Below are 26,433 nucleotides of genomic sequence, written 5' to 3' on the forward strand. Positions count from 1 at the left end.
TGGAATCTAAAATATGGGCTTGGATCCATTTGTCAACAAAAGCAAGCTGGCCACCATCACTTAACAACACGTTTGGTTCGCTGTATTAGATTAGAGGCGTATTGAATTAGAGGTGTATTGGGATTAGAGGTGTATTGGATTAGAGGTGTAATAGCTAATCCACTGTTTGGTTGAATGTAATGGAATAGAGGCGTAATAGTAATCTTGTGTTTGGTTGAATGGAATAGAGGTGTAATAGCATAATAGAAAAAACTAAAATGACTAGAATACCCTTAGCATAAATTTGTTTTGGTAAATGATTATTGTTATTGTTATTTAAATTATAACAAGATTTTTATTATCAATAATAAATAATTTAATCATATTTAAACATAATTATTATTAAATATATTTTAATTAAAATATATAATTTAATAAAATTCTTAATAATTAATATTCTTATATTAATTTACTGAAATCATAATATATGATACTGTAAAATATAAATTAACATAATTATTATTAAATATATTTTAATTAAAATATATAATTTAATAAAATTCTTAATAATTAATATTCTTATATTAATTTACTGAAATCATAATATATGATACTGTAAAATATAAATTAACATAATTATTATTAAATATATTTTAATTAAAATATATAATTTAATAAAATTCTTAATAATTAATATTCTTATATTAATTTACTGAAATCATAATATATGATACTGTAAAATATAAATTAACATAATTATTATTAAATATATTTTAATTAAAATATATAATTTAATAAAATTCTTAATAATTAATATTCTTATATTAATTTACTGAAATCATAATATATGATACTGTAAAATATAAATTAACATAATTATTATTAAATATATTTTAATTAAAATATATAATTTAATAAAATTCTTAATAATTAATATTCTTATATTAATTTATTGAAATCATAATATATGATACTGTAAAATATAAATTAACATAATTATTATTAAATATATTTTAATTAAACTATATAATTTAATAAAATTCTTAATAATTAATATTATTATATTAATTTACTCAAATCATAATATATGATACTGTAAAATATAAATTAACATAATTATTATTAAATATATTTTAATTAAAATATATAATTTAATAAAATTCTTAATAATCAATATTCTTATATGAATTTACTAAAATTATAATATATGATACTATAAAATATAATTTGAAATAATTATTATTAAATATATTTTAATTAAGATATATGATTTAATAAAATTCTTAATAATCAATATTCTTATATGAATTTACTAAAATTATAATATATGATACTATAAAATATAATTTGAAATAATTATTATTAAATATATTTTAATTAAAATATATGATTTAATAAAATTCTTAATATTCAATATTCTTATATGAATTTAATAAAATCATAATATATAATACTATAAAATATAATTTAAAATAATTATTATTAAATATAATTTAATATTTTTTTCTAAATATTTTGTAAAAAGAAATAAATTTACTGGCAGCTTACTTAGTGTTAAAAGTCAAATTAAGCCGCAAAGAAGAGTAATTTGTGTTAGTGAAAATTACATTTCTCTAAGATCCTATAAACTGTGGCAGCATATACTCATTGAAACATTTATAAATTCCAACTTTAAATATGAACTTATGGAAATCAAAGGCATTTATGCAGCAAGTATATTATGGGAATCTAATATAAATTTGCTGCTTTATAGTGAGCTTGTTAATTTTGAATAACTTTAACACTTCCACACTCCTCAAAGTTTTACAAAACCTATGGCATTCCATAAACCAACAGCATCTCTCTAATGCTTCAAACAAACAACATCAAGTAACCCGTCCTGGAGCATGCGACGAACCAAAACCGTTTCCCGATCGCTTTTCTCATGAGTCATCATATTCTGGATCTGCTGTACAATCTGCCAACAAACTGAAAATTAGTACCATGGCAACAAATTCACCATAATCGATTCTTCCATTCTGTAGAAGCAGAAAATCTTGAACATAGCAAACCTACATCAACAAAGAGTACAAGTTAAGCCAAGATTCAAAATCTTGAACATCTAATCCCGAAAGTAAGTCTTCAGCATCATTTACAATCTCACCTTTTTAAGTGATGCCTCTGACATTCCTATAGGTTGATAAAGATCATCTCCACCACCAAACGCACAAATAGAAACCGCAACTTTGCAACTTTGCATATAACTTTTGTCTTCATCAGATATTTTAAAACCACCATTTTCATTATAAAAACCGCAATGAACCATAAATATGACAGACCATGGAGAAGTTAGAGGAAAACAAAAAGGGTGGTGCGCACTTCAGGGCCAAACAGCACCAACCACCAGTTAGGGTGCTGAGTTTGGCTGACTTGGCTGAAGTTGAAAGGATCAAAGGTCCCCAGGAGTGGCAAAGAGAGTGAGACAGCCAATTCTATGGGGAAAAGAACACAGAAGCTAATATTAACTAATTGGAATTCTTTCCCCTGTAAATTTATCTATTTTTCAAAACTAAGACTAGTCAGCATTTACTTAGAAATAAGTTCTTTAATCTCTTCTCAAAACACAAGCGTGATCACATAACCAGCAAAAGGGGATTGTTGTTTACTCACCTGTAGCTTGTGGTTATCGCCAACAATAAGGGGACGCTGATTCACTCCCAAAAAGAATACACACTCACGACAATTGGCAATGCAGACCCGTTTTGCAGCTATAATCACATGAACTCTTTCACAGTGCTCGACTCGTACTGCCTACAATTAAAAAATCATATAATATTCATCCATGAATCAAAATTATAATTACTGGAACAGGAAATGGATTGATATTTTAGGGGTCCAAACATCAGGTTGATTATCTATCAAGAAATTACTATAAAATCTGGAAAGACAGGCAGTGAGTGGACCAAAAGAAGTTACACTTAGGCCACCTAAAATTAATTCTTCTTATGTTTCAACATTATAGTCGAAATGGTGAATACAAAGAATAATCATTAAAATTGGAACAAATAAAAGTGAACCAACGCTCTCATCAATGAATGCAAGGCTGCTGTAAATTCGAAACGAGAACAGAATACTTTAATAAAATTTACCACTGCATAAAATTCAATGATTTAAACTTGCTACAACAAGACACTGTATAAGTTCATAAGAGACTTTATAATATCAATTAACACATACCTGTGCACCCTTTCTGAAGTCTTTCTCTTCTACTTCAGGTAACATGCGTGTTGAATACCTGCCATTTCCATGAGGTCCAGGATCCACAAAGCTGGCAAACAAAGTGGGTGGGATAAATTTCAAACAAGGGAAATGGTGCAACAAAGTCCATTATGCGTATGTGTATGTGTAATACTCTCAGATTCTACTCACCAGTCAATGAAACTCATATTAGCATGCATTAGATAATTGTAGACGTAATCAAAATTATGCAATGGAATACAACTGCAATGTCACCATCAATACTTCAGATTTGGTAAAAGTACAAGTAAATATATATATGTATATTTTGGGAGGGGCGGGGTGTTAATGACACGAACTATATTTTACCTGTCAGAGAGTAAAACAAAATGTTGGTTATCAGGATCTTTTAGAGCATATGCCAATAATCGTCTCTCTGCATCAACCATAGAAAATGCTCCCCATGTAACCTGCAAATTCAGTGTCAATAAATAGATCAATAGAAAAACTAACCGTACAATAATTGTTGAAGTAGTCATATATCAGATAGCAAAGCTCAACCACAAAATTTGATCTAAGAAACATACCGGAGAACTGTGAATTTCCCGGTTAAGGAAGTAAGGGCTCACATGCACTGGTTTTTCTTTTGATGCATGGATATAAACAGAAAATCTTCCCTCATTACCCTGCCAAGAAAATTGAGCAAACCTTTTTATCAGGATACATGGTTATTATAATTCAAAAACCAAAAATGCAGAAAAAGATATACAAATTTATTAGAATTCCTTTCTGCAAGAATTCAACAGAAACAATACAGACTGAGCAGACAGTCGATATAACCAAAAGGAATTGATACAGACATCCTGAATCATACAAAGCAGGGAATTGCCTTGTCCTCCACCCTAGCAATTATATCAATTCACAATAAGCCAGATTGATTTCACTAATACCTTCGCCATACACATTAACATATTTGCATTGGCAATCAACAAAGGAAATGTTCTTTACTAAAATGAAATACATATGGCTCTCATTCATATTAGGCAATTCCTGGACACAAAAACTAGTAAAATGACCAACCTGAATTTAAGGATAATAACCATGAGATTTAATGGAATAAAAAATAAAGTCCATGAAGAATATGAAGACATTAGATCACGGAAGGGAAAAATGAACTAGCAACAACAACCAAAAAAAACTTACACGGAAGAACATATCCCAAAGCTTCTCAAATGGCAATGAACCTGGAGTTAAAAACATGAATGCAATTTTAGGATTTTTGGATTCGACAGGAGGTGTATCCAAAATATCCCTAACCACAACCCGTGAAATAATCTCCTCATCAGTTAATTCCCTTTTAGGAGGAGGAAGCCAATCAGTAAGGACCTTGCAACTCTAGAAGAAAATACATAACATGCAACATCGCTGTTCGGTGGATAGATGTAAGCACAAACTAGAAAAAGGCTGACAAAAGAAACCATTAAAATAATCCATATTGGCCTCTTCAAAGGAGAGCGATGGCGAGATCCAGGCAAGATCTTAGTATCACCCATGCTACCTAATCGCCACTCCTTAGCTACCTTCATCTAGTATAAACAAAAGAGCTCTATATTCATGTGTTTCTCCTTTGTTTCAGTTTCCTCCTCAAGGTAATCAATCAGTATCCAACAACCAACCCCAGATTCTTCAATGGATCAATGTAATGTGATCTGTAAAAAGAAACCATAGGTGAAAAAGAAAGGAAACGGAGGGAACAAATCGGCAGCAAAGAGGCATAATGGACTGGGAGGAAATCGGCAGAAAACAAAAGCAAAGAAATAAGGAAGGAAATCGGATGAAGGAACAGAAGAGAAACAAGGGGATGGGGGGAGGGCAAATCAGGGAGGTGATGCTCAATCAGTAGCTAATCTGGGCAAAGAGGGGGGAATAGAAATCGGTGGATTTCACCGATTAAGAAGGTAATGGATTAGATGCGTATTGCCAATACATCAAACCAAACGACGTGTTAGAGAAGTATTAGGTGGGGCCCACCGATTAGGGGTGTATTGGCTTAGCCAATACACCAAACCAAACAAGCTGTAAGTTTGTTGATGGTAACCTGTAATTAGTTTAGGGGAAAATAAAAATCAATTTACTCTCTCTTTTAAATTAATTCTAATTCTAGTATTATAAGAACAGCAATTATAAAATTAAATTAAATTAATAAAAAGCATAAACAGACGAAAAATTGAAATGACTGGACAAAAATTATGATATTTACGTATTGTTCGACTAAAGGCTAGATGTGTTCATGGGTCGGGTCGGACCCAATAAAAATTTTAAGCCTATTTGCTAGGCCTGGTTCAGTCTGAAAAATGGACTTAAAAATTTACCCAAACCCAATTTAAATAAAATTGCTAAAATTTGGGCCTAACCCCGCCTGTATTACTTTTTTTTTATATATTTTAAAAAAAAACAATGTATCAAAAATACTAAAAGCATTAAAATAAATATTTTTCAATAAATTAAAAATAAATTAAAAATTTTATGTATACTTAAATAATACTAAGATAGGTGCAACTTAACAAGCAAATGCCTCTAAAATAGTAACAAAATTAACAATAAAGCAAGAGTTATACAATATCCAAATAATAACAATAAAATAATAACAATAAAATGATAGCAAAATAATAATAAAAATAACAAGAAAACACTAAAAAAACAACCTTTTTTTTGCATATTCGGTCCAGGCTCGAATAAAAAAATCTTACCCGAGGCCCAGCCATTTTCTAAACGGGTCTTTTTTGTCAAAACTCATTTTTTGGGCCTAAATTTTTATCCAAATCCTTCTAATTTTCGAACGAGGAACAAATCTACTATAAACTCACATATGTCAATTGTACATATTGAGACACAAATTTGAATACTTAAGGTTTAAAACCTTAACTTTTGCCAACAATACTAATGTCTCGTTGGCAAGTTTAATTTAGCTTTTGTCCCTAAAATTTAGGATTTATTTTTTTAATTTTAATTTTATATAATTTAATTCTTTTACTTTTATAATATTATTAGCAAAACCAAACTGATAACATACACAGTTGATGTCATTAAAGTGGTGATGTAGATTTTCTTTTACTCTTATTCAGTGGCATAGTCAAAGAAGATCCAATAAATCATATTTAACTAATAGTAATTTTTTTAAAGTTATTAATTTAGTTTAAGCCCTTGTAAGCATAATTTAAATGAAAATTTACATTTTTGGCCTCTGATAGATGATTGTGGATTATTTTAATGCAATTTTTTAATTTTGACTCCTTAAAAATTTATAATTTTATCTCACCCCTTCCCCTCAATTTTTAACAAAAGCAATTAATAATATTATCGATTTGGATTTGTTAATAATATTATAAAATTAAAAGATCAAATTATGTCAAAATAGAAAGTAATATAAAAATTAGTAGTAAAATTAGATGTTTAAATAAGTATGGAGTAGAGATGTTACCATTGCTCAGGGTAGATATGAATGGTAGCAAAATCAATCTCTGGGATCTGGTTATTGGAAATGAAATCAGTCCCTGTGAGAGAACTATTTGGATTGTACTGTTTCTTGGCTGCCATTGATGCTCCATAAAATCCTTCAAGTCCAATTTCCAGTAGATGGTGATTATCAATGGACTTAACATGTGCAGCCATTTCTTTTAACCAGTTCTGTAAAGTGTAAAGATAGTTAAGCCAAAAAGACATTCAGCTGAAAATGGGAATGTATCTAGATATATATTGTATTTAAGATTTGATTGAATTTTTGTTATCCATAAATTGTGTCTCAATTTTGACATAAAATTATCAAAAATTCATTGTTTTTATAAAACAATTGATATTATCTTGATGGCAGTTTTGTCTTTTCATATAAACTCTAGAAAAATACTTACATCTGAACTTAAAATATTGTGATCTTTAACATCTCAACTTTACCATTTAAACCAAATCATATTTGATTATTATATAAATTATTTAAATTCGTTACATAAAATTTTCACTCATATCTTGGATGTGCTATAATCTACTTGTCTACAAAGTATTTGATTTAGTTGGTGTCGTGACACTAGAGGTGCTTATGGGTTGGACTTACCCGGGTTTGGGTCGGACCCATGCAAAGTATCTAGACCAATTTTTCAAGCTTAGGCCTGAACAACCCCAAAAAAGGGGCTTACTTTTTTTTCCCAAGCTTGGTTCAATTTAAGAAAGGTAAACCCAGGTCTAATCGGGCCCGTCCATACTTAATTTTTTTTAGATTAGTTTTTATTTAAAAATAATTTTAAAAAATACATTAAATGCACTAAAAAAAAGCTAAAATAAAAGTTTTATAGCACATTAAAAACTATTTATATTAAAAACAAAACATTTCTATAAATATAATAAATGTTTTATTATATTAAAAAATAAAATTAAATATAATAAATATTTTATTGTATTAAATATATATTTTAAAATTTTATATTTTAGGTTGGGTTATTTAGTTGGGTAAGTTATTTTTAGGTTTTGGGTAATGAGTTTAATTGTTATTAGATTAGTGATTTAATATAAAAATAAATATATAATAATTATTTAACATATATAATTAATATAATATTTTTTATTACATAATATATTCTGGTCGAGTTCAGACCAGAAAGTCTTACCCAAATCCCAACCCATATAGAAGACGAGCTTTAAATTTTACCCAAACTCATTTTTGGGCATCGTATTTTGTCCAAACCCTCTCATTTTCCGAGTGAATCTTCAGACTGACCCTATCTATGAGTAAGTCTACATGAACCAACTAGACTTGCTCATGAGCTGGGGCACTTGGCCCGACCCGAAGGTCCACCCAAAAAGTGGGAAGATTTGGAAAAAAAAAAGGTCCGTTTTAAATATGTTATTTTTTTGTTATTTTAATGATATTTTATTGTTGTTTTCTCTCTATTTTGCTACTATTTCACTATTATGTTACTACTATTTTGTTGTTATTGTTTGGATATTGTATAACAATTGTTTTATTGTTAATTCTGTTATTATTTTAGAGACATTTTTTATTAAGTTGCATCTATCTTAATATTATTTAAGTATACATATTTTTTAAAATTTATTTTCAATTTGTTTGGAAATATTTATTTTAATATTTTTAGAATTTTTGATGTATTATATATATTTAAAAATTATGTAAAAAAATATAATATAGACGGGCTAGGCCGAGTTAGGCCGAATCAGGCCCATATTTTAGTATTTTATCCTGGTTGTGCTTGGGCAAATTTTTAGGCCCATTTTTCGGGCTGAACCCGAACTTACCAAACAAGCCTAAATTTTTGTTTGGGCCGAACCCGACCCATAATCACCTCTAGAACCAACTTAGTAAATTAACTAGAAAATATTTTATTTTAGATTGAGTGAAGTGGGGGCAGAAAGCTTTTTTTAGAGGGAAATTGAACAAGTAATAGAATTATTTTTAACAAACAGAAACAACAAAAGAAGCAAAATTGGGAGGTCAGTATCATCATCAACCCACGAATATTCTCTTTCTCTATATGCCACTTTCATAGTTTCTTCATATGATTCCCTATGGAGTTACATGCATGTACTATACTTAGAAATGAGATTAATGTAATTATTTTGTTTTCATTACTGTCTTGTTCTCGGTGGAATTGTCTTTTTTTAATATTTATTATATTTATTCTATGAGGATATAGATTCGAATTGCGGAAACACGTTTGAGAATAATAAAATTTTGAGAAGTTGTGAATACAAAACAAAGCAATTTTGAATTATGCATCAAGGCACCCGAATAAAAAGGTCCAACTTGATTGTGACGAAGGTAATAGATCAGCTAAATTAAATTAAATATTTTATTGTTAAATAAATAAATTTAGTTCTTATACTATTAAAAAGAATCACAAAAGTAAAAATTGTAATGAAGTTAACATTTATTGTTTAAAAAAATATTTTTCAACTGCAGTTCAATTTCAAATAAAAGATACATTAAATGATTTTTTTAAATGGTAAATGTTAACTTTATCCAATTTGACCTTATTTGGTTCTTTTTTAATAGTACGAGTCTAAATTAATCTATTTAATAGTAGGACTAATTTGATTAGGTCTCTAAAATAGAGGGACCTCCAAGTTACATTCACCCAAAAGCAAGACTCAACATGTAATGAGTAAAGGTTAAATTTTGCTATTAGTACTTGCACTTTGTGAAAATTATGGCTTTAGTCCTTTGTACTTTAATTTGATAAATTTTAGTACATGTACTTTTCGAATTTTGAAAATTTAGTTCTAACCGAAACAGCAGCAGTTGAATTCGCTTGGTGAAATCCAATTACTAGTATTGTACTATGCGTACAGTTGTAGATTTGGTTCATATTCTTCAATTGGATTATTTTAATTCCTTATACTTTGTGAATTTTGAAAACTTTGTCTTAACACAAATAATAGTCGTTAATCTATTAATTGAATTTTTAGCGAGTGATATGTGAAAATAACAAACTGATGTGACATTACACATATAATAATATGTTTCTCACATTCGATTTTGAAAATTAGAAAACTTGATTTAATAAATTTAACAGTGATTATTTGATGAGAACTTGAATTTTTAATTTGAAAAGGCAACGACTAAAATGACCAAATTAAAGTATAAGTGTTAAATCCACAACTTTCGTAAAATACGTACAATAATAACAGAATTTAACCGATGAGCACAACTAGCATGAAATGGATTCCAAGCAGTGAGAGACGAAGAGATAATTGAAACCTGAAAACGAGCCCCCGAAGGGTTAGTGGGGCAATGAGGTTCATTGATGAGCTCCCAAGCAAAAATGCATGGTAGGATCATCTTTATATAACACTCCGGTAATTGTGTTATTTCTCGTCAACACTGCCTGCAGAATTATATTTTTCTCACGATCCATAAGTTAATACAGAATTGCAAATATACCCCCATATTTTTCAATTAAAAGAACCCTTATCAATCACCCCCCTAAAAGAATGAATCCACTAAAATATTCCCTGCCTGCAAACATAGTTATCAACCCTAATATTAAATATCAAAGATCTTATCCTCTTATCCAAAAAGGAAAAGGATAAGGTAAACCACTAAAATAGTCACTTTTATTTGTTTCAGGTGACATTTTAGTTACTTATGTTTGAAATGCTACATTTTAGTCACTTACGTTATTGTTTTGTTACGAAATGATCACTCTGCCGTTAAGATCTGTTATCTCCCAAATGACAGTCCGGTGTGACAGTTAAAATGAGTTTTAAATTCTAAAGTGGATGTCCAGCTTAAACTATTACTTTTACCTCATTTTACCTCAATTAATAGTTTAAGTACCACTTTTGACAAAAAAAGTACATAAGTGGAAAAAATGGAATAATTTAGGGGTCAATTTGAAATTAAGCCAAAAAAATACAAGTACCTTAACGTGATTCTTGTAGTATTCTTTAACAAGTGAGTTTGTATAAAAGTCATCTTCATTTTCCAGGTCCTGACCTCGTTGCTTTGCCCATTGAACATATTTTCCTTTTCCTCCAAAATCTTTAAAATTATTCACTAAACTCAAAATCAAGTGAATTTTAAACTTCTTTGCTTCTGCTACAACAAAATCCAGACCCTGTATATATATAGTAATGTTAGCTATAATGGCCAGTGTATCCGATAATAATACCAAAAAATAAAATAAAAATTATACCTTGAACACGTCTTCATTGTAAGAACCAGGAGATGTTTGAAGAGGCATGTAATCACCATCGTTAAAAGCCCAAGTTCTTGCAATGTTCATGCCGTGCTTGGAGGCTTGTCGGAATGTGTTTGTGACCTTGTCTCTTGTTGAAGGGTCTGATGCAAATATCATCATCCAATAAGCATTGAAGCCGTTTAAGTAAAATGGGTTTCCGTTGATGACGAAGTTGGTTCCTTTTGTTTGGACGAAGGAACTGCCGATTGAGTGATCAGCCGCAGCATGGTGGGTTTCACGGAGGAAGGTGGTTGATGTTAGGGTTAGCAAGATGAAACAATGGAACCAATGGTTTCGTTTCCTATTGGTTAACGACAATGCAGCACAAGAAAATATAGTCATGATTTTACAGTTCGGAGAAAAGAAAATGGAAGTTGGGAGAGATGGGAAAGGTTGTGGAGGGTAAATGGGTTTAAATAGAGAAAATTGGTATTTCTTCCATGGTAAACTGCATCATTAGTTACTAAATTATGGATAAGTTTTTGTTTTGGTCACTTAACTAAAAAATAAAAATTTGGTTACTAAATTATTTGAAAGTTTTCATTTATGTCACTGAACTATTTAAAAGTTTTTATTTAAGTCACTGGGTAGTTAAGTTTTTTTGGAAAAAAGGTTTAGCCAGCGAGCTCTAAGTAATGATTTGATGATCGGTATAGTAGATCAATACCCATTGACGAGTAGTGGAACATACATTAGATCCAAGTCAATTTGACGGTCAATATCATAAATCGAAGTTGTTTGAATTTTGATTCATAGATTCATGACGTCTAAAGTTGTTTCATGAAAAGAAAAACTAAGTTGTAGTAGAGAAGAAGAAAAAAACTTTCGATTGATACAGACAATATGAACATAAAAAGGTATAATATTAATTTTAACATCTCGATGCTTAAATCAAAATTTCTGAATAATTCTATAATCAAATTAAAAACATTGTTACTACTAATTTTTTTATTTAAATTTCTATAAGACAACCTGATAAAATAAGACAAATTATCTATATTTGTTATATGGTAGTCCTTGATTTATTACCTAAGGCGTATCAATTTATGTGACCTAAAGAATCGAATGCATTAACAAAGAACAGCTAGTAGCAAGTCTAGAGTGACGTGCCACAAACATGTTGAGTTCCTGCTAAGGTTTTCAAATTGAATTCTTGGATAGAATTGATTAGATCAAAAATCGATTAGAGTATTAATTTAGAGTAAAAAGTTAGTTGATTGACTCACAATTTGATACAAATTATTGAATTGGACTAAAAAATCAACCAAATTAAAAATTAAATTATTTTTTTCTTATTTTTTAAATTTATTTAATTAAACTAATTTAGTGTTGAAAACTTTGATTGTTGGTTAAAGATATTACCATGAACCGATCTCAATGTGTCTTCAATTCTAAGCCCAATTCATCAAGTGGCTTTAAGTTTCGACATTTTTATTAGCAACAATGTTTGATGTATTGTCAATGTATGAGTTTAATACACCTAACATTATTATGGAATATTTCATTCCACCTCATCATTAAATAAAATAAAAATTGTGAAAAATGATTATTTAATTCCATAAATATTAGTTAAAAGATAATTGTTTGGTACATTGATTTACAAAAAAAAAATTAATCCCATAAATGAGATTAAAAAGTCTCTAAATGATGTTAATTTATATTTAAATATTTTTAAATAAATCTTTCTTGTAGGATTAAAAGAAACCGTTAAAGTATATGAGAGGTCCTTGCATTATAGAAACTGGATCAATTTAGTTCTTATATTGTTAAAAAGAATCAAATAAGTTCAAATTGTAACAGAGTTAACATTTACTGTATAAAAAATGTCTATTATTCGTTTCAGTTGTGGTTCAATTCCAAATAAAAGATTTCGTTTACAAAATCATAAAAAAGTTTTAAAATGTTAACTCTTTTAAATAGTAAATTATATTTTTTAAACCTGAAATATTAACTCTATTCTAATGGGGCATTTTTGGATTCTTTTTAATAATACAATGACTAAAATGATTCATTTAATATTATATGAATTAATTTGATTAGGTTCCTATAATAGAGGGACCTCTCAAGTATATTCACCATTTTGTATAAGATTAGGCTTGAAAATTTTACTAATCCATATTTCAGGCCGAGCTGGACAAAGAAAATATCTAAAACCACTATTATTTAAGTCTGGCCCATAAACACCTCTAACCATAGTCCTCGAAAAAAAGCCTGACGTGGGCCAAAACTTAGAAACCCCATTTCACGTAATTTTGGGGCCTATAAAACCCATTTCATTTCGGCCCACCATATGGATATCGACATGAAATAAATCTAAATTTGGCGCGCATTCCTCAATCCAAATTTGAAAAACGAGAGGATTTTCTCTTTTGAGCATTCGCCTCAATTTTCAACTTTCAACTTCGATTCTCGCTCTCACTTTCTCTGCGGTAAGAAATTTTTCTTCATGATTTAATTGTTCGATTAATTTTATAACGCGAAGAGATTTTTTCTTTTTCCTTTTCTTCAATCAAAATTTCCTTCACTTTTTGGTTTTGATGATGAGAGATATTCAGTTTTAACTTTTAAGGATAAAATGGAAAGTGCAACGAATGAAGCTTCGAGAAAACGCATGAAACCAGACGTAAAAGCTTCCTTGATTTCTCTTCTTATTTTTTCTTTATTTTCTTTTTATTTTCAATCAAATTAGTATGTGATTTTGTTCTAAAACGTTAGGTGGGAGAAAAACAAGAAGATCACATAAGCAACGGAACTGTTATGGAGGAAATAACAGAGAAAGAACAATCTGAGGCAATCATCGTTGGATCTGAAGAAATGGAACTCAATATCTCTCACATTCTTGAAAAGATCGAGCGCTTCACTCAACTGGTAACTGTAATTTTGCATAAGCAGTTAGTTATTCACAATAGTTTTAATTATTTCATTTCCTTTTTAATAATTTCATGGAGGTCTCGGAGCTGTTAGAATCAGGAAAATCAATGTTCAAGGAATTGAGTAACGATTTTGAAGAGCGGCTGATCATGTAAGATTCTATACCTATTACTTATGTATTCAAATCTAAAATCGGAGGAGTTTTATTTAAAAAAAAATTGTTTTATTTTAATATTTTTTTGAAGGATACATAAAGAACAAATGGAGAAATGGCAGGAAGAGATCAAGGAACTGAGACTGATAGATGCATCAAATGAGGAGGCAACTGCTCTGTTGAGTAATGCTCGTTTTTTACTTCAGAATCCCTTTTCTGAATCTTGAAAGGTAAAATCTCCTAAGGTAATCCAATTCCAACTAGCATTTTCTTTCTTTCTTTTCATGGAAATCAAGTGAAGTGAGATTTGTTAATGCAAGTAATTAGATTTAATCAATTTGAATAGTAGATTAGTTTCAAACATTTTGAATCCTTGATTCCTTACCTGTTTGGCTAATGGAATTATAATATGCGAAAATTGTTTGTGAGGCAGTTTATTCATATGTAAATTCAGCTCTTAGCAATAGATATGATGATTCGGATCCATATATTCATTGATCTTTTCACTATTAAGCAGACAATTTTCTTCCCTTTAAGCCATGACTTATTTTGTTATGTTAGTTGTGTATATATTTAAAAAGATCATTCTGCTATTAGTAAATATAATATGAGTAATTTGTAGATTTAATTTGTGGTTTTTTTTTAAATTTCAGTTTTGACCCAAATAATAATTTTTTTTATGTCTAATTTTGCTATTAGTTTCACACCGTATATAAGTTATAAAATATAGATTTAGTCTCTCTAATCTAATTTTCACTTTTTATATTTTTTGGATTTTGAAATTTTAGTACAGTAGTTATTAATTCATTAACTAAAATCAATCACTTTTTAGTGAATATTATGTAAAAATATTTTGACATGACACTGTGTATGTAATAATACATTTGTCATATAATATTTTAGAAATAACATAATTTAACTTAATGAATCTAATGATTATTGTTTTTTTAGTAAGAATTAAAATTTTAAAATTGAACTAATTAAGTTTTAGCTCAATTGACATTGTTGTTAGTGCAATAAGACTTGAATTCAAGTATACTGAAATATGTTTATTTATTTTTTTAAATAAAAGATAGATTATAGTTAATTTTAGAGAGTATATAAAAAAAACTTTAAAATTTAAAAATTTTCATATATTAAAAATAACGGCAGATTAAATGATGCTAATGGTAGAAATTGATCATTTAAAAACAATAAAAACAAAATACAATTTCTCTTACCATTTCAATTGAAGAACGTGAAATCATGTGCGAGCAATTGAATGGATCCGAAAGTTGGATTCGAATATGGTATCAGGCATGTGCTACATGGGTGTAATCCATTAGGACAAACTGTGCTGTATGGTTCCACTTATTAACAAAATAATTTTCCCCCTCTATAATTTTCCCCCTCTATAAATAAGAAGCCAATATTTGCAGATTCTTAGTGGTTGCCATGTAGTGTAACTGCAGCTATCTTTCCTTCTTCTCTCTTCCATATTTTTATATACATAATTAATCGCAATTCAAAAATATGATTTTTATATAATATTGAACAAATTAAAAATAATTAAAATTGGCACTCGTAATTTGTTTAACCCTATTGTTTGTATAAAAATTTAGTCTTTATATAATATCATTTGAGGGTATTTTAGTCTTTATATTTTAAAAACACAAATAAAAAATTTACATGGGATGAGATTTGAACCCGTGATATTCATATGAATAAAACATTACCATTACCACTAAATTAAATCTTTATTTTAATATTAAATTTACTTTTTAATATTATTATGCATATTTTTTTTACCTTAATCAGTTGTATATATTGTAATATTGTTGATTTAATTGGTGTTAGTAGTCAACTCGACTTTAACTCAAGATTGATGATAGCATCATGATAAATAATTGTACTGCATTTAACATTCTTAAAATGATATATTTATGTGCTTAAATTTCATTTTATTTACAATTTAATCTATTTTATTAATTAGTTTTAAATTAAATATTTTATTATTAAAAATAATGTCTTCTAAGTATGTAGTTTTCACATACATATACGTATGATAAAAGTTCTAATATACATAATATATGATTGTTGTATATATATAAATGAATCATGTATCAAAAACAGGAAGTAAACATAAATTGGAATTTTTTTGAGTTGACTTTGATTTTCTAATTTTAGTTACAGAATATCCTTTCAATTTATTGTTTAAGAACAAATTCCATCATTGTATTTATTAGGCCTATTTTCAATTTTGGTTAGGGCAATTTACCAAAAAGAGCGAATTTTTTTTAAATTTACTGAACTGGGCCCAGTATTTTATTATTTACCGGATTTGGCCCCTTTCTCCTAAATTGCGTCCACGTCAGCGCGAAGTCGGGGGATGTGTCAGAAAATCGCGTCCACGTCAGCGCGCTTTGCTGACGTGGCAACAAAGCGCGGCCTGCAGAACGCGATATCTGTCTACGTCAGCAAAGCGCGCTGACGTGGACCCAATTTGCTGCAACATGAGGCGCCCCTGGGGACGCGATTTCACCGTCTTTCCCACGTTAGGATTTTTAGGGTTTTTCAAATTTTTTGGGTCCTGAAAAATTTATTTCGAGTTGATGTTTCTGGGCAAATAGTATGAAAAAACGCTTCAAGCAAGATGCTATTTGAGAAGAATTTCTGAAATTGCGCCCTCATGGACGCGCTTTTGCTACAGTTGGTCTTGGAAGAAATGATTTTGAGTTGACGTTTTTGAGCAAATAGTATGAAAAAACGCTTCAAGCAAGATGCTATTTGAGAAGAATTTCTGAAATCGCGCCCTCATGGACGCGCTTTTGCTACAGTTGGTCTTGGAAGAAATGATTTTGAGTTGACGTTTTTGAGCAAATAGTATAAAATCGCTTCTACTAGGATGCTTTATGAGAAGAATTTGTGAAATCGCGTCCAAGTGGACGCGCTTTTGCTACAGTAGGTCCTAAAATTTTTTTTTCGAGTTGACGTTTCTGAGCAAATAGTATAAAAAAAGATTCAAGCAGGATGCGATCTGAGAAGAATTTCTGAAATCGCGCCCTCGTGGATGCGCTTTTGCTACAGTTGGTCCTGAAAGAAATAATTTCGAGTTGACGTTTCTAAGCAAATAGTATAAAATTGCTTCTAGCAGGATGCTTTATGAGAAGAATTTGTGAAATCGCACCCACGTGGATGCGCTTTTGCTATAGTAGCATGTTTGGGCTGAGGTTATAAATGAGGTAAAAAATGTTTTCAGAATGCATAAGTCACAGCAGAACAAATTTAGAGAGGCTAAGAAGGTTAGAGTTTCAAATATGAGTGAATGTATTAGTGTTGTTATTTACTACGATGGTGAGGTTTGCCACACCGAGAATGATATTTTTTTGTCGGAGGATACGGTGCGACTTGTTTTTAGCCAGAACATAGATTTGACAGAACTTCGTAAAAAAATTAGGCGTAAAATTTTCAGAACGACGCCAATGAAAGTTCTGTCTATCACGTATCGATTTTGTTCTTCTGTTGATCTGGTGACATTGACTTGTTTGACATAAAAGGTGCTTGTAGCTTAGAGGCAATAGTGTATACTCATCTTGCTAGTGGAGCACTTTATATTGAGTTATATGTACAATTTATATCGCCAAATGATGTACTTGTGACTGATGTTCAAAATGTATACACGACCCCTGGCCAACACTCGGTTAGCGGGTTACAAAACACGGAACAACCCATATTTGGTAGCGGTGTCGATGTACATCCCCTGCAAGACACTTTATCGGTGGATGGGACATGTACGTCAGTGGTTTGATGTTTGATGTTGGAAATACGTACTAGGGAACGACATCAAATTCTAGTAGGTGGCAATCTACATCCAATTGGGGACGTTATGAAATACCCAGAAGAAGGGATGATGTACTCCCTATGACGTCAACCGGTGAGGGGGCCTCGTACGCTGCAGATGATTGTGGGTTAGAAGATGACTCCAATGTGGATTCACCTCGAGAGCCCGGGCCCAATGGTGCAGAAGTTGGCTTATTTTCTGAATTGTAGCCTATTCCAACAGAACCTAAAGATGCTGAAAGGAGTTCAGATGAAAAAGAAAATCCATGATTTAGAGCATACTGACCTTCAGCCCACATGCATAATGTCGATCTGTCTGCAGATGATGCGTTAGAGTTTCTAGATCTACCATACCGGTTGTGTGATCGTACAAGTTCAGGGCTAGATTCGGGTGAATTTGAAGTTGGCAATCAGTTTACCAACAAGGATAGTTTTATTGGTGCTCTAAAACAACATAGCATCAAAAACGACATTAACTACCACGTCGTTAAATCCAAATCTGATAAGTTTGAGGCGAAGTGTGCGGTGCAAGACGATACATGTTCATGGAAAATCTACTCATCGTTAAGAAAAAGGACAGGGTTGTGGGAGATTAAAAAGTACAAAGGTCCACATACATGTGCTGCAGGTACAGTATTGACGGTTTCTAAATAATGCTTTTATTATGTAATGTTGTATTATTTAATGTACTCCGCTTATAGGTGTTTCACAAGATCATCCTAAGATGGATTCAGCTATGTTAGCTAACTTGATACTGCCCATGGTAAAAGCAGATTCCAGGACTTCAGTACTGGTGTTAATTACCAATATCCGTAGCTAAATGGGGTACACGCCCTCCTACCGCAAGGCTTGGATAGCTAAGTAAAAGGCGTTGGAGAAGATGCATAGTGGATGAGACGCCTCATATAACGAAATATGGCTGTGGTGTCAAGTGCTGGAGAGATACGTTCCAAGTGCCATCACAGACCTTGAAACGGAACATGCGTGCTACAATGACCGATTGCTACGTGGATGCCGAGTGTTCAAACGCCTGTTTTGGACTTTGAAGTAATGCCAAGACACATTTTCATACTGCAAACCATTGGTATAAATTGACGGTACCTTTATGTTTGGTAGGTATACTCATCAGTTATTACAATGGCACAGGATGGCGGTGGGAGAATTCTTCCAATTGCATTAGCAATAACACCGGGGGAGTCGTCTGATGATTGGAATTTCTTTCTGTCTAGGCTAAGGAGGCATGTGTGCCCCTAACTTAATATCTGTATTAAATCAAATCAGGGCGCCGGTATACTATCTGCATTTGATCGAGAGGGAAGCTTATGGCAGTGCACACACTATCGATATTGCCTAAGACACGTTGCTTCCAACTAGTACAGGCAATATCCATCTAAGAGCGAACGGCGACAAATGACCAACATGGGTATTTAGTCTATATCTGTGTTATTTCAGTTGTCAATTTGAATTAGTTTTATTGGTAGAAGTGGTATGTAATATTCGCTATGAACTTATATTGGTAGGGTATGAAATAATTAAAGACCGTTTTCACGAGATGTTGGCAATTTTACATTCAATTAACGGGGAAATGGCAGATTACCTTTGTAACATACGTTTCGAACAGTGGACACAAGTATACGACGGCGGCCTACGATATGGCCATATGACGTCAAACCTGGCTGAATGCATAAACTTTGTTCTTAAAGGAACGCGTTATCTACCGATAACATCGGTTGTGCGAGAGACATTTTTGGTTGGCGGCACTATTTTTAAAGTGAACAGCAAGTTTTGCAGGCCAGATGCAGGGAGGCCATGTATGGTGCAGTAAGGTAGTTCAAAAAATTAATAAGGCTAAGGCACGGGCAAACACTATGCACACAGTGTGTCACGATCGAGACAACTTATGGTTTCGCGTGACAGAGTTTGACAGACTGCACCAAGGTGTTGTTGGTGAGCAATATCATGTACAATTGCGAAATAGGACTTGCGATTGTGGGATGTTTGATGCACTTCGTTATCCATGCGCTCATGTTATTGCAGCTTGTCAGAATCTCCGTCTGGATCCGATGAGCTATGTGGACGAAGTGTACAAATTAGAAAATAGGTACAACGTCTGGAGACACGTTTTCCCATCGGTCCTAGATAAACGTAAGTGGTCGCCCGTATCTCTTACTCCTTTTAAGCTGTTACCGGATAGAGAATTGCGTCGCAAACCAAAGGGTCGACCTTGCTCGACTAGAATATGCAATAATATGGATATCCGAGAAACAGCCAGTCAACAAATGTTGTACAGATGGTTTAGGAATCCAGGCCACACAAGTCGATCATGCCCTAATCGCAATAGTTGAATGTAATTACCGCTAATTATATTTTTTCAATTATTAATTGATAATTGTATTAATTGTTAGTAAAATTATGAAATTATATCAAATTATTAATTGTTAGTACCAGTCAAAACATTTTTCCAAATCTAACATTACATGAATGTAAAATTATTAACTGATAATTGTATTAATGGTTAGTAAAATTATCAAATTATATTTAAGTTAAGGGACAAGGATAGTTTTTAAGCCTTTATGTTAGGGTTTTTAGGTTAAGGGTTTATGAATTTTAAGTTAAGGGTTTATAGTTTTTAAGTTAAGGGTTAGGGTTTTTAGGTTAAGGGTTTATGAAATTTAAGTTAAGGGTTTACGAGTTTTAAGTTAAGGGTTAGGGTTTTTAGGTTAAGGGTTTATGGTCTTTAAGTTAAGGGTTTAGGATTTTTAGGTTAAGAGTTTAGGGTTTTTAAGTTAAGAGTTAGGGTTTTTAGGTTAAGAGTTTATGGAATTTAAGTTAAGGTTAGGGTTTTTAGGTTAAGGGTTTATGGAATTTAAGTTAAAGGTTAGGGTTTTTAGGTTAAGGGTTAAGGGTTTTTAGGTTAAGGGTTTATGGGTTTTAAGTTAAGGGTTTATGGTTTTTAAGTTAAGGGTTAAGGTTTTTAGGTTAAGGGTTTATGGAATTTAAGTTAAGGATTAGGTTTTTAGTTTAATGGTTTATAGAATTTAAGCTAAGGGTTTAGGGTTTTTAAGTTAAGGGTTAGGGTTTTTAGGTTAAGGGTTTATGGAATTTAAGTTAAGGGTTTAGGGTTTTTAAGTTAAGGGTTAGAGTTTTTAGGTTAAGGGTTTATGGAATTTAAGTTAAGGGTTTAGGGTTTTTAAGTTAAGGGTTAGGGTTTTTAGGTTAAGGGTTTATGGAATTTAAGTTAAAGGTTTAGGGTTTTTAAGTTAAGGGTTAGGGTTTTTAGGTTAAGGGTTTATGAAATTTAAGTTAAGAGTTTATGGTTTTTAAGTTAAGGGTTTGGGGTTTTAAGTTTAAGGTTTAGGGTTTTTAGGTTAAGGGTTTAAGGTTTTTAGGTTAAGGGTTAAAGTTTTTAGCTTAAGGGTTTATGGTTTTTAGGTTTAGGATTTAGCGTTTTTAAGTTAAGGGTTAGGGTTTTTAAGTTAAGGGTTAGGATTAGGGTTAGTGTTTAGAGGTTTAAGGTTTGTCAATTAAATATGTATTTAATTATAAATTGTAAATTTATAAATTTTTAATAAATTAATTTAAGGTTTTTAAGTAATAACTCAAAAAAATTTCTGTTTTATTACATCAAATAATATCAAAATATTCAAAATATTTGTACAAATAAATTTAAATACAAAAATCAATGTCTGTGCTCGCCGGATTTAGTGCCACATGGCGGTCGTCGACGGTTATGCGTTGGATTCCTCCTTTGTCTAGCTTCCGGCGACGGTTGTGGTTAATCCGGCGAGGATTCTGGTTCTTTCGGTAGGGCATCTGGTTGTCGGAGTTGGGATGATGATCCACCTTTAAAGAATAGTGAATGTGGAGGTGTTTGCATCACCAACGGCGACGATGTTTGAAACCCATACGGTGGTGGGGATTGGTAAAAAGAAGAGCTCCCCGATAGCCCATTTTGCGATCTCTCATGCGCCGCTGGCCTATACATCGAAGGTCCACTCGGCGTAACAGGAAATAAAGCTGAACCGGGCCATTGACTCTAACCTACTATAGGACTCGAAAAAGGATACATATAAGGGTTAGGATACATAAAAGGGCTAGGAAACGCACCTGGCATCATCTGAAAAGGCGGTTGCGTGGCTATCATCGGTTGAACTGCTGGGTCGAGTGATTGTGTCGATGCTCCCGTTGGGCCTGGTGATTGCATGGCCGCTGATTATGGGCACGTAATCTTTCTCTTTGGACACGTAATTGCCGCTGCCTCTCCTCTGCGATAGTAAATATGGCTTGCCATGGATCCTAAACCATGGCATGTATTCCGGCACGCACGCTAACTCCGGAACGATGATCGGTTACTTAGTAGGTATATAATCATACCGATATTCCCACATTTAGATGTACTCGACCAGAATCTCGGCAAATCCGTATTCAATTGCCGAAGGTGGATTTTGTGGTGATCGTTAAACACCTCAGGTTCCACGGGAATCGGTTGTCTACATCTAAATTGTCGTAACACCCTGTCTGACTATTGCATCTCCACGGTTGCGTAGTTGATCAACGCGACTTTTGCTTGCCAAGCGTTTGGATTTTGTAAGAACTCATCCGGAATTATTGACCGAATTGCTGGATCCTCGTATGGTGTCCATTGAAACTATATGAACATTATAGAAATATTAGTTATATACATAATACTAAATACTAAATACTAATTACCAATCGACTAGCAAATGATGGAAATATAAATTTTATTTAATACTTACATGTGCTTCATACTGTTGGTCTAATAGAAGCCGTATATCTTCAAGTTTGGTAGGTAATCGAGCATGACTTGCCGGATGGTTCCACCTAATTAAATAAACTTTTAGCATACTTTTATTTTTAAATATCTACATAATAATTGTAAAATCTAATATAAAATTTACCTCGTTATGAGTGGGAATGTATATGGGTGCTCCACTTTAGAACGTAGAAATGGAAAGCGAAACCGTGCCCATAACTATAGTAGTGACAGACAACCTCCGATTTTTGCTCTCCTCGGTCGCGTCACCCCGCACATCTCCCGATATAATGTGGCCAAGACAGCAAACTCCAACTCAATTCACTGACTGCTCTAAAATTAATGAGTTTCAGCAGCCATCTTAGATGTACGCGGCTCCGTGACAAGTCCGGCATTAGATAACCTCCAATTAACTGAAAAATATATGCCCGAGCATATCGGATTCGTTCTATTTCGGTTGAATCTTCATTCGGATCCGGGAATGTGTTTCGCAACCAGCCCATCTCGATCTTACCTCCGTCCATTTTATCCAGAATAACGTCCAGAAGCTCGTAGCACACCGCTGGCCAATCGCTAGATTGGGCAGACCCGGTGACTAGGTACCCGTTCACCGACAATCCCTATTGTAGGCTGACGTCTTCCAAAGTGATAGTACACTTTCCATATGGAAGATGGAATGTGTACGTCTCGGGTCCCCACCTCTCGATCAACGCACTAATTAGTTTCGGGTCCACCTTGCATCCCCGGCCTACCGTCGCCACGTGCTAAAAACCCGTTTACCACAGGTAGTTCTCTACCAACGGTGATGGAGAAGCATGCATATTTCGGATAATAAAAAATGCATAAATAAAAAAATCAAATTTAACAAATAATAAATTAATAATTATCTAAAAATGCATAAATAAAAAATCTTAAATAATATTTAAAAATTAAATTTAACACTTACTATCTTCATTTGTTCCACGGATATGTGGTACTTATCAAGACGAGTCAATTCTCCGGCCATTACTGAAATCGTACAAATTTTTTGGGTTTAAAAAATAGGGATTTAAGAGAAATTTTTTTCGGTTAAAAAATCAAAATTTTTTAAAATTATTTAAAAATAGGGATTTAAGAGAAATTTAAAAGGAAATTGAGAGCTAATTGAGATTAAATATGAATTTGAGAGAAATTTGGAAGGAAATTGAGAGAGGATTTGTTTTTTTTTTAAAAAGAGGTGGGGGTATTTATAGGTTTTTTTTTACCGTTGGGGGGGGGCAACGGTCAAATTTTTGACCGTTGCACTGTTCACGCGCGGTCTTAATCGTATCCTCCTGGACGCGCCACGTCATCAAATCGTGTCCACGTCAGCGTGTTATGCTTACATGACAACAAATCGCTCTTTCAAGGCTCAGCAAAGCGCGCTGACGTAGACGCGATTTGCTGACACATTCCCTGACTTTGCGCTGACGTGGACGCGATTTAGAGGAAAGGGGCCCATTCCAGTAAATAATAAAATATCGGGCCCATTTCGATAAATTTAAAAAAAATTGACTTTTTTTAGTATTTTGCCCTTTTGGTTAAACCATCTTCTAGAATCATGGGGTATATTATATTGCTAAAGAAAATTTAGTTTTAATATTTTTCTAATTCATTTATTGCAAGATATTTAATTGACTTTTATATCTATCAAATGACTTAATTTTGAAAAATGAAAGTTTGGTCATACAAGGTAAATGAGTTGGTAATTTTGACAAACTGATAGTTATCACAAACTTTTTGCGCCATATGAAAATGATAGTGTTGAATTTTATAATTCATGTTATATTTTAAGCTACCTTATGAATTTTAAATAATGAAAACACTCATCAGCTTTGGTTTGAGTGAAAGCATAATCAAATTATTAAGATTGAATCTTAGTTTGATTGATATAAATATTTATGTAGTTAATAGAGTCTTAATTCAATTGGTATGAATATTATTATCAATGTAGGAAAAACGTAAATTCAAATATGCTAAAATATATTATACTCCTATTTAGAGATTGAGGAGAGATTATATAAATAATTCTAGGCGAATAAAAAATAGCAGATAAAAAAAAAATTACCCAACCTCATAAAATAGATATCGTGTGAAATACTTCAAATATTCGATACATGGTAAGATGTTGATTACATTGCCTCAAAATGAACTTATTTTGGTAATTTAAATTACATTATTCAACTCCAAAGAATTTTATGATTTTTCACCTCAAAACTCAAATTACCTTCTTTTTTTACTTAGGGGCAAGTCTGCTTTTGATCTTGTTGACTTCTTTGGTACCAATTTGGAATGCCTTGGTCAACACATGGTCCGGCACTGCTGGTGTTGAACCAAACAAGGTAACGGCAATCGACTGAGTTCCCGGCAATTGGCTGTTGAAGCCGGCGATGACCGATGCCGGTTCTTTGCCGTTGTTTTGCTGGAAATGAACCAAACCTTTAGGGAACACGAAAATGTCTCCTTTTTTTAAGGATTTGGAGATCAACTTGTTGGCAGTGGTGATGAACCCCACATCCAATTCACCATCGAGAACAAAGATGATCTCGGTGGCGCGTGGGTGAGTGTGAGGTGGGTTAAGTCCGCCAGGTTGATAGTCAATACGAGAAAGCGACACCCCAAGGGTGTTCAACCCTGGGATTTTCTCAACATTGGCTCCGGTCACCACCGATCCCACCGTGTTGTTGACCACCGCCGGCTTGGCTAAGCCACTAAAGAAGAAATCATTTTCCGTTACATCGGCATCCTTCTTGCATGCAAATCCGTTCACCTTCACCCCTACACATACATACATACATACATACATACATACATGATTTATGTTAGCTAGAAAAAAGTGTATTATTTGTTTAGATCAAAGCTGTTGACTTTTGTTTTAATTACCTGAAGATGTATCGGCTACGCAGATATCTTGGAGGGGATCAGGGTCAGATTTGGCGACGCTGAAGACAGCAACCAAAGCCACAAAATATGCAAAAACCTTGGCAGCCATGGAGATTTAACAATCAAGTGAAGCAAAAAGGTAAACAATTATAGATTTTAAAGCGTAAGAAAAAATAAAGGTATTTTGTTTTGATTGTTGGTAGAGAAAGGGGATGTTGTGTTTACTTTTATATGGGAAGAAAATGGGTTATGTGGTTTGGGTGGAATAAAATTATTGGTGTGACAGTGAAGTTTTCGAAAACATGACTGGGTTGGGTTCCAAGCCCAGCAATTTGTTTAATCGCAAATAAAAACAAATAGGGTAAATTACACCTAGGTCACTCAATTATTATAAATTTACATTTTAGTCATCTAATTTTAAAAAGTTACAGCTTCGTCATTGTCCCTGTTAACTTAATAGCAGACTCAAATCCCGTTACCTTACTATTTATTGCAGGGTAAAGTACAGAAAAGGTCACTCAACTATTAGGAAGCTTATACTTTGGTTCCTCAATTTTAAAAAAACTGTAAGTTGGTCATTGAACTGTTGGAAAGTTTTAGCGCATCAACTTATAACTTTTTAAAATTAAATTACTAAAATGTAAATTTATTAGTAGTTGAGTAACCTGATTGTAGTTACCCAAATACTTTAGCAACCAAATTTGACCCCATTTTGTAGGGTTCTAGACTTTTCAAATGGCCAACATTGTAAGCAAGAAGAAACCCTTTTTTTTCTCAACAGCAAGAAGAAACATTAAAATAATTGTAATTGCAAGAATCATGCAGTGGAAGAAAAGGATTGGACATGGGGAAGTACATCATCAACTACCAAATGTGTTGATAAATTAAAGATAAAAGACTGATAATAAAATGATTTTTCTAGATTTAACTGTAATAAGAAATATTTTAAGTATTAAATTGTGTACAATAAA

At 32.1% G+C, this 26,433-nt stretch overlaps 3 protein-coding genes, 1 long non-coding RNA gene and 1 pseudogene across 7 annotated transcripts; 1 reads left to right on the forward strand and 4 right to left on the reverse strand.

Moving 5' to 3' along the window:
- Window positions 1–1,697: 1,697 nt before the first annotated feature.
- Window positions 1,698–2,926, reverse strand: LOC107945924 (uncharacterized). 2 transcript variants are annotated; one of them, XR_001696778.2, is made up of 3 exons: window positions 2,629–2,926; window positions 2,123–2,450; window positions 1,698–2,030 (listed from the first exon to the last, which is right to left on the reverse strand). It is a non-coding gene; the product is annotated as an uncharacterized lncRNA (long non-coding RNA). The 2 variants fall into 2 exon arrangements; XR_001696777.2 differs by having other exon boundaries at window positions 1,698–1,936; window positions 2,629–2,925.
- Window positions 2,927–3,115: 189 nt separating this feature from the next.
- On the reverse strand, window positions 3,116–5,144 carry LOC107945923 (glycosyltransferase BC10-like; annotated as a pseudogene).
- A 1,528-nt stretch (window positions 5,145–6,672) lies between these two features.
- Window positions 6,673–11,285, reverse strand: LOC121224544 (mannan endo-1,4-beta-mannosidase 4-like). The gene is made up of 3 exons (XM_041107999.1): window positions 10,899–11,285; window positions 10,626–10,820; window positions 6,673–6,882 (listed from the first exon to the last, which is right to left on the reverse strand). The coding sequence occupies exons 1-3, from the start codon at window positions 11,283–11,285 to the stop codon at window positions 6,673–6,675; spliced, it is 792 nt and encodes a 263-aa protein (XP_040963933.1).
- Window positions 11,286–13,230: 1,945 nt separating this feature from the next.
- Window positions 13,231–14,400, forward strand: LOC107947535 (uncharacterized). 3 transcript variants are annotated; one of them, XM_016882156.2, is made up of 5 exons: window positions 13,231–13,372; window positions 13,513–13,566; window positions 13,659–13,811; window positions 13,892–13,965; window positions 14,060–14,400. In XM_016882156.2, the coding sequence occupies exons 2-5, from the start codon at window positions 13,519–13,521 to the stop codon at window positions 14,193–14,195; spliced, it is 411 nt and encodes a 136-aa protein (XP_016737645.1). In that variant the 5' UTR covers window positions 13,231–13,372; window positions 13,513–13,518; the 3' UTR covers window positions 14,196–14,400. The 3 variants fall into 3 exon arrangements, with proteins under 3 accessions (XP_016737645.1, XP_016737644.1, XP_040962723.1); XM_016882155.2 differs by having other exon boundaries at window positions 13,248–13,372; window positions 13,499–13,566; XM_041106789.1 differs by lacking the exon at window positions 13,513–13,566 and having other exon boundaries at window positions 13,283–13,372.
- Window positions 14,401–24,667: 10,267 nt separating this feature from the next.
- Window positions 24,668–25,765, reverse strand: LOC107945922 (germin-like protein subfamily 2 member 4). The gene is made up of 2 exons (XM_016880086.2): window positions 25,463–25,765; window positions 24,668–25,357 (listed from the first exon to the last, which is right to left on the reverse strand). Exons 1-2 carry the CDS (start codon window positions 25,569–25,571, stop codon window positions 24,816–24,818), a joined length of 651 nt encoding a protein of 216 aa, XP_016735575.1. The 5' UTR covers window positions 25,572–25,765; the 3' UTR covers window positions 24,668–24,815.
- Window positions 25,766–26,433: the final 668 nt, after the last annotated feature.

Source organism: Gossypium hirsutum, chromosome D12, assembly GCF_007990345.1.
Source record: "Gossypium hirsutum isolate 1008001.06 chromosome D12, Gossypium_hirsutum_v2.1, whole genome shotgun sequence".
In the NCBI taxonomy this organism is placed as follows: Eukaryota; Viridiplantae; Streptophyta; class Magnoliopsida; order Malvales; family Malvaceae; genus Gossypium; species Gossypium hirsutum.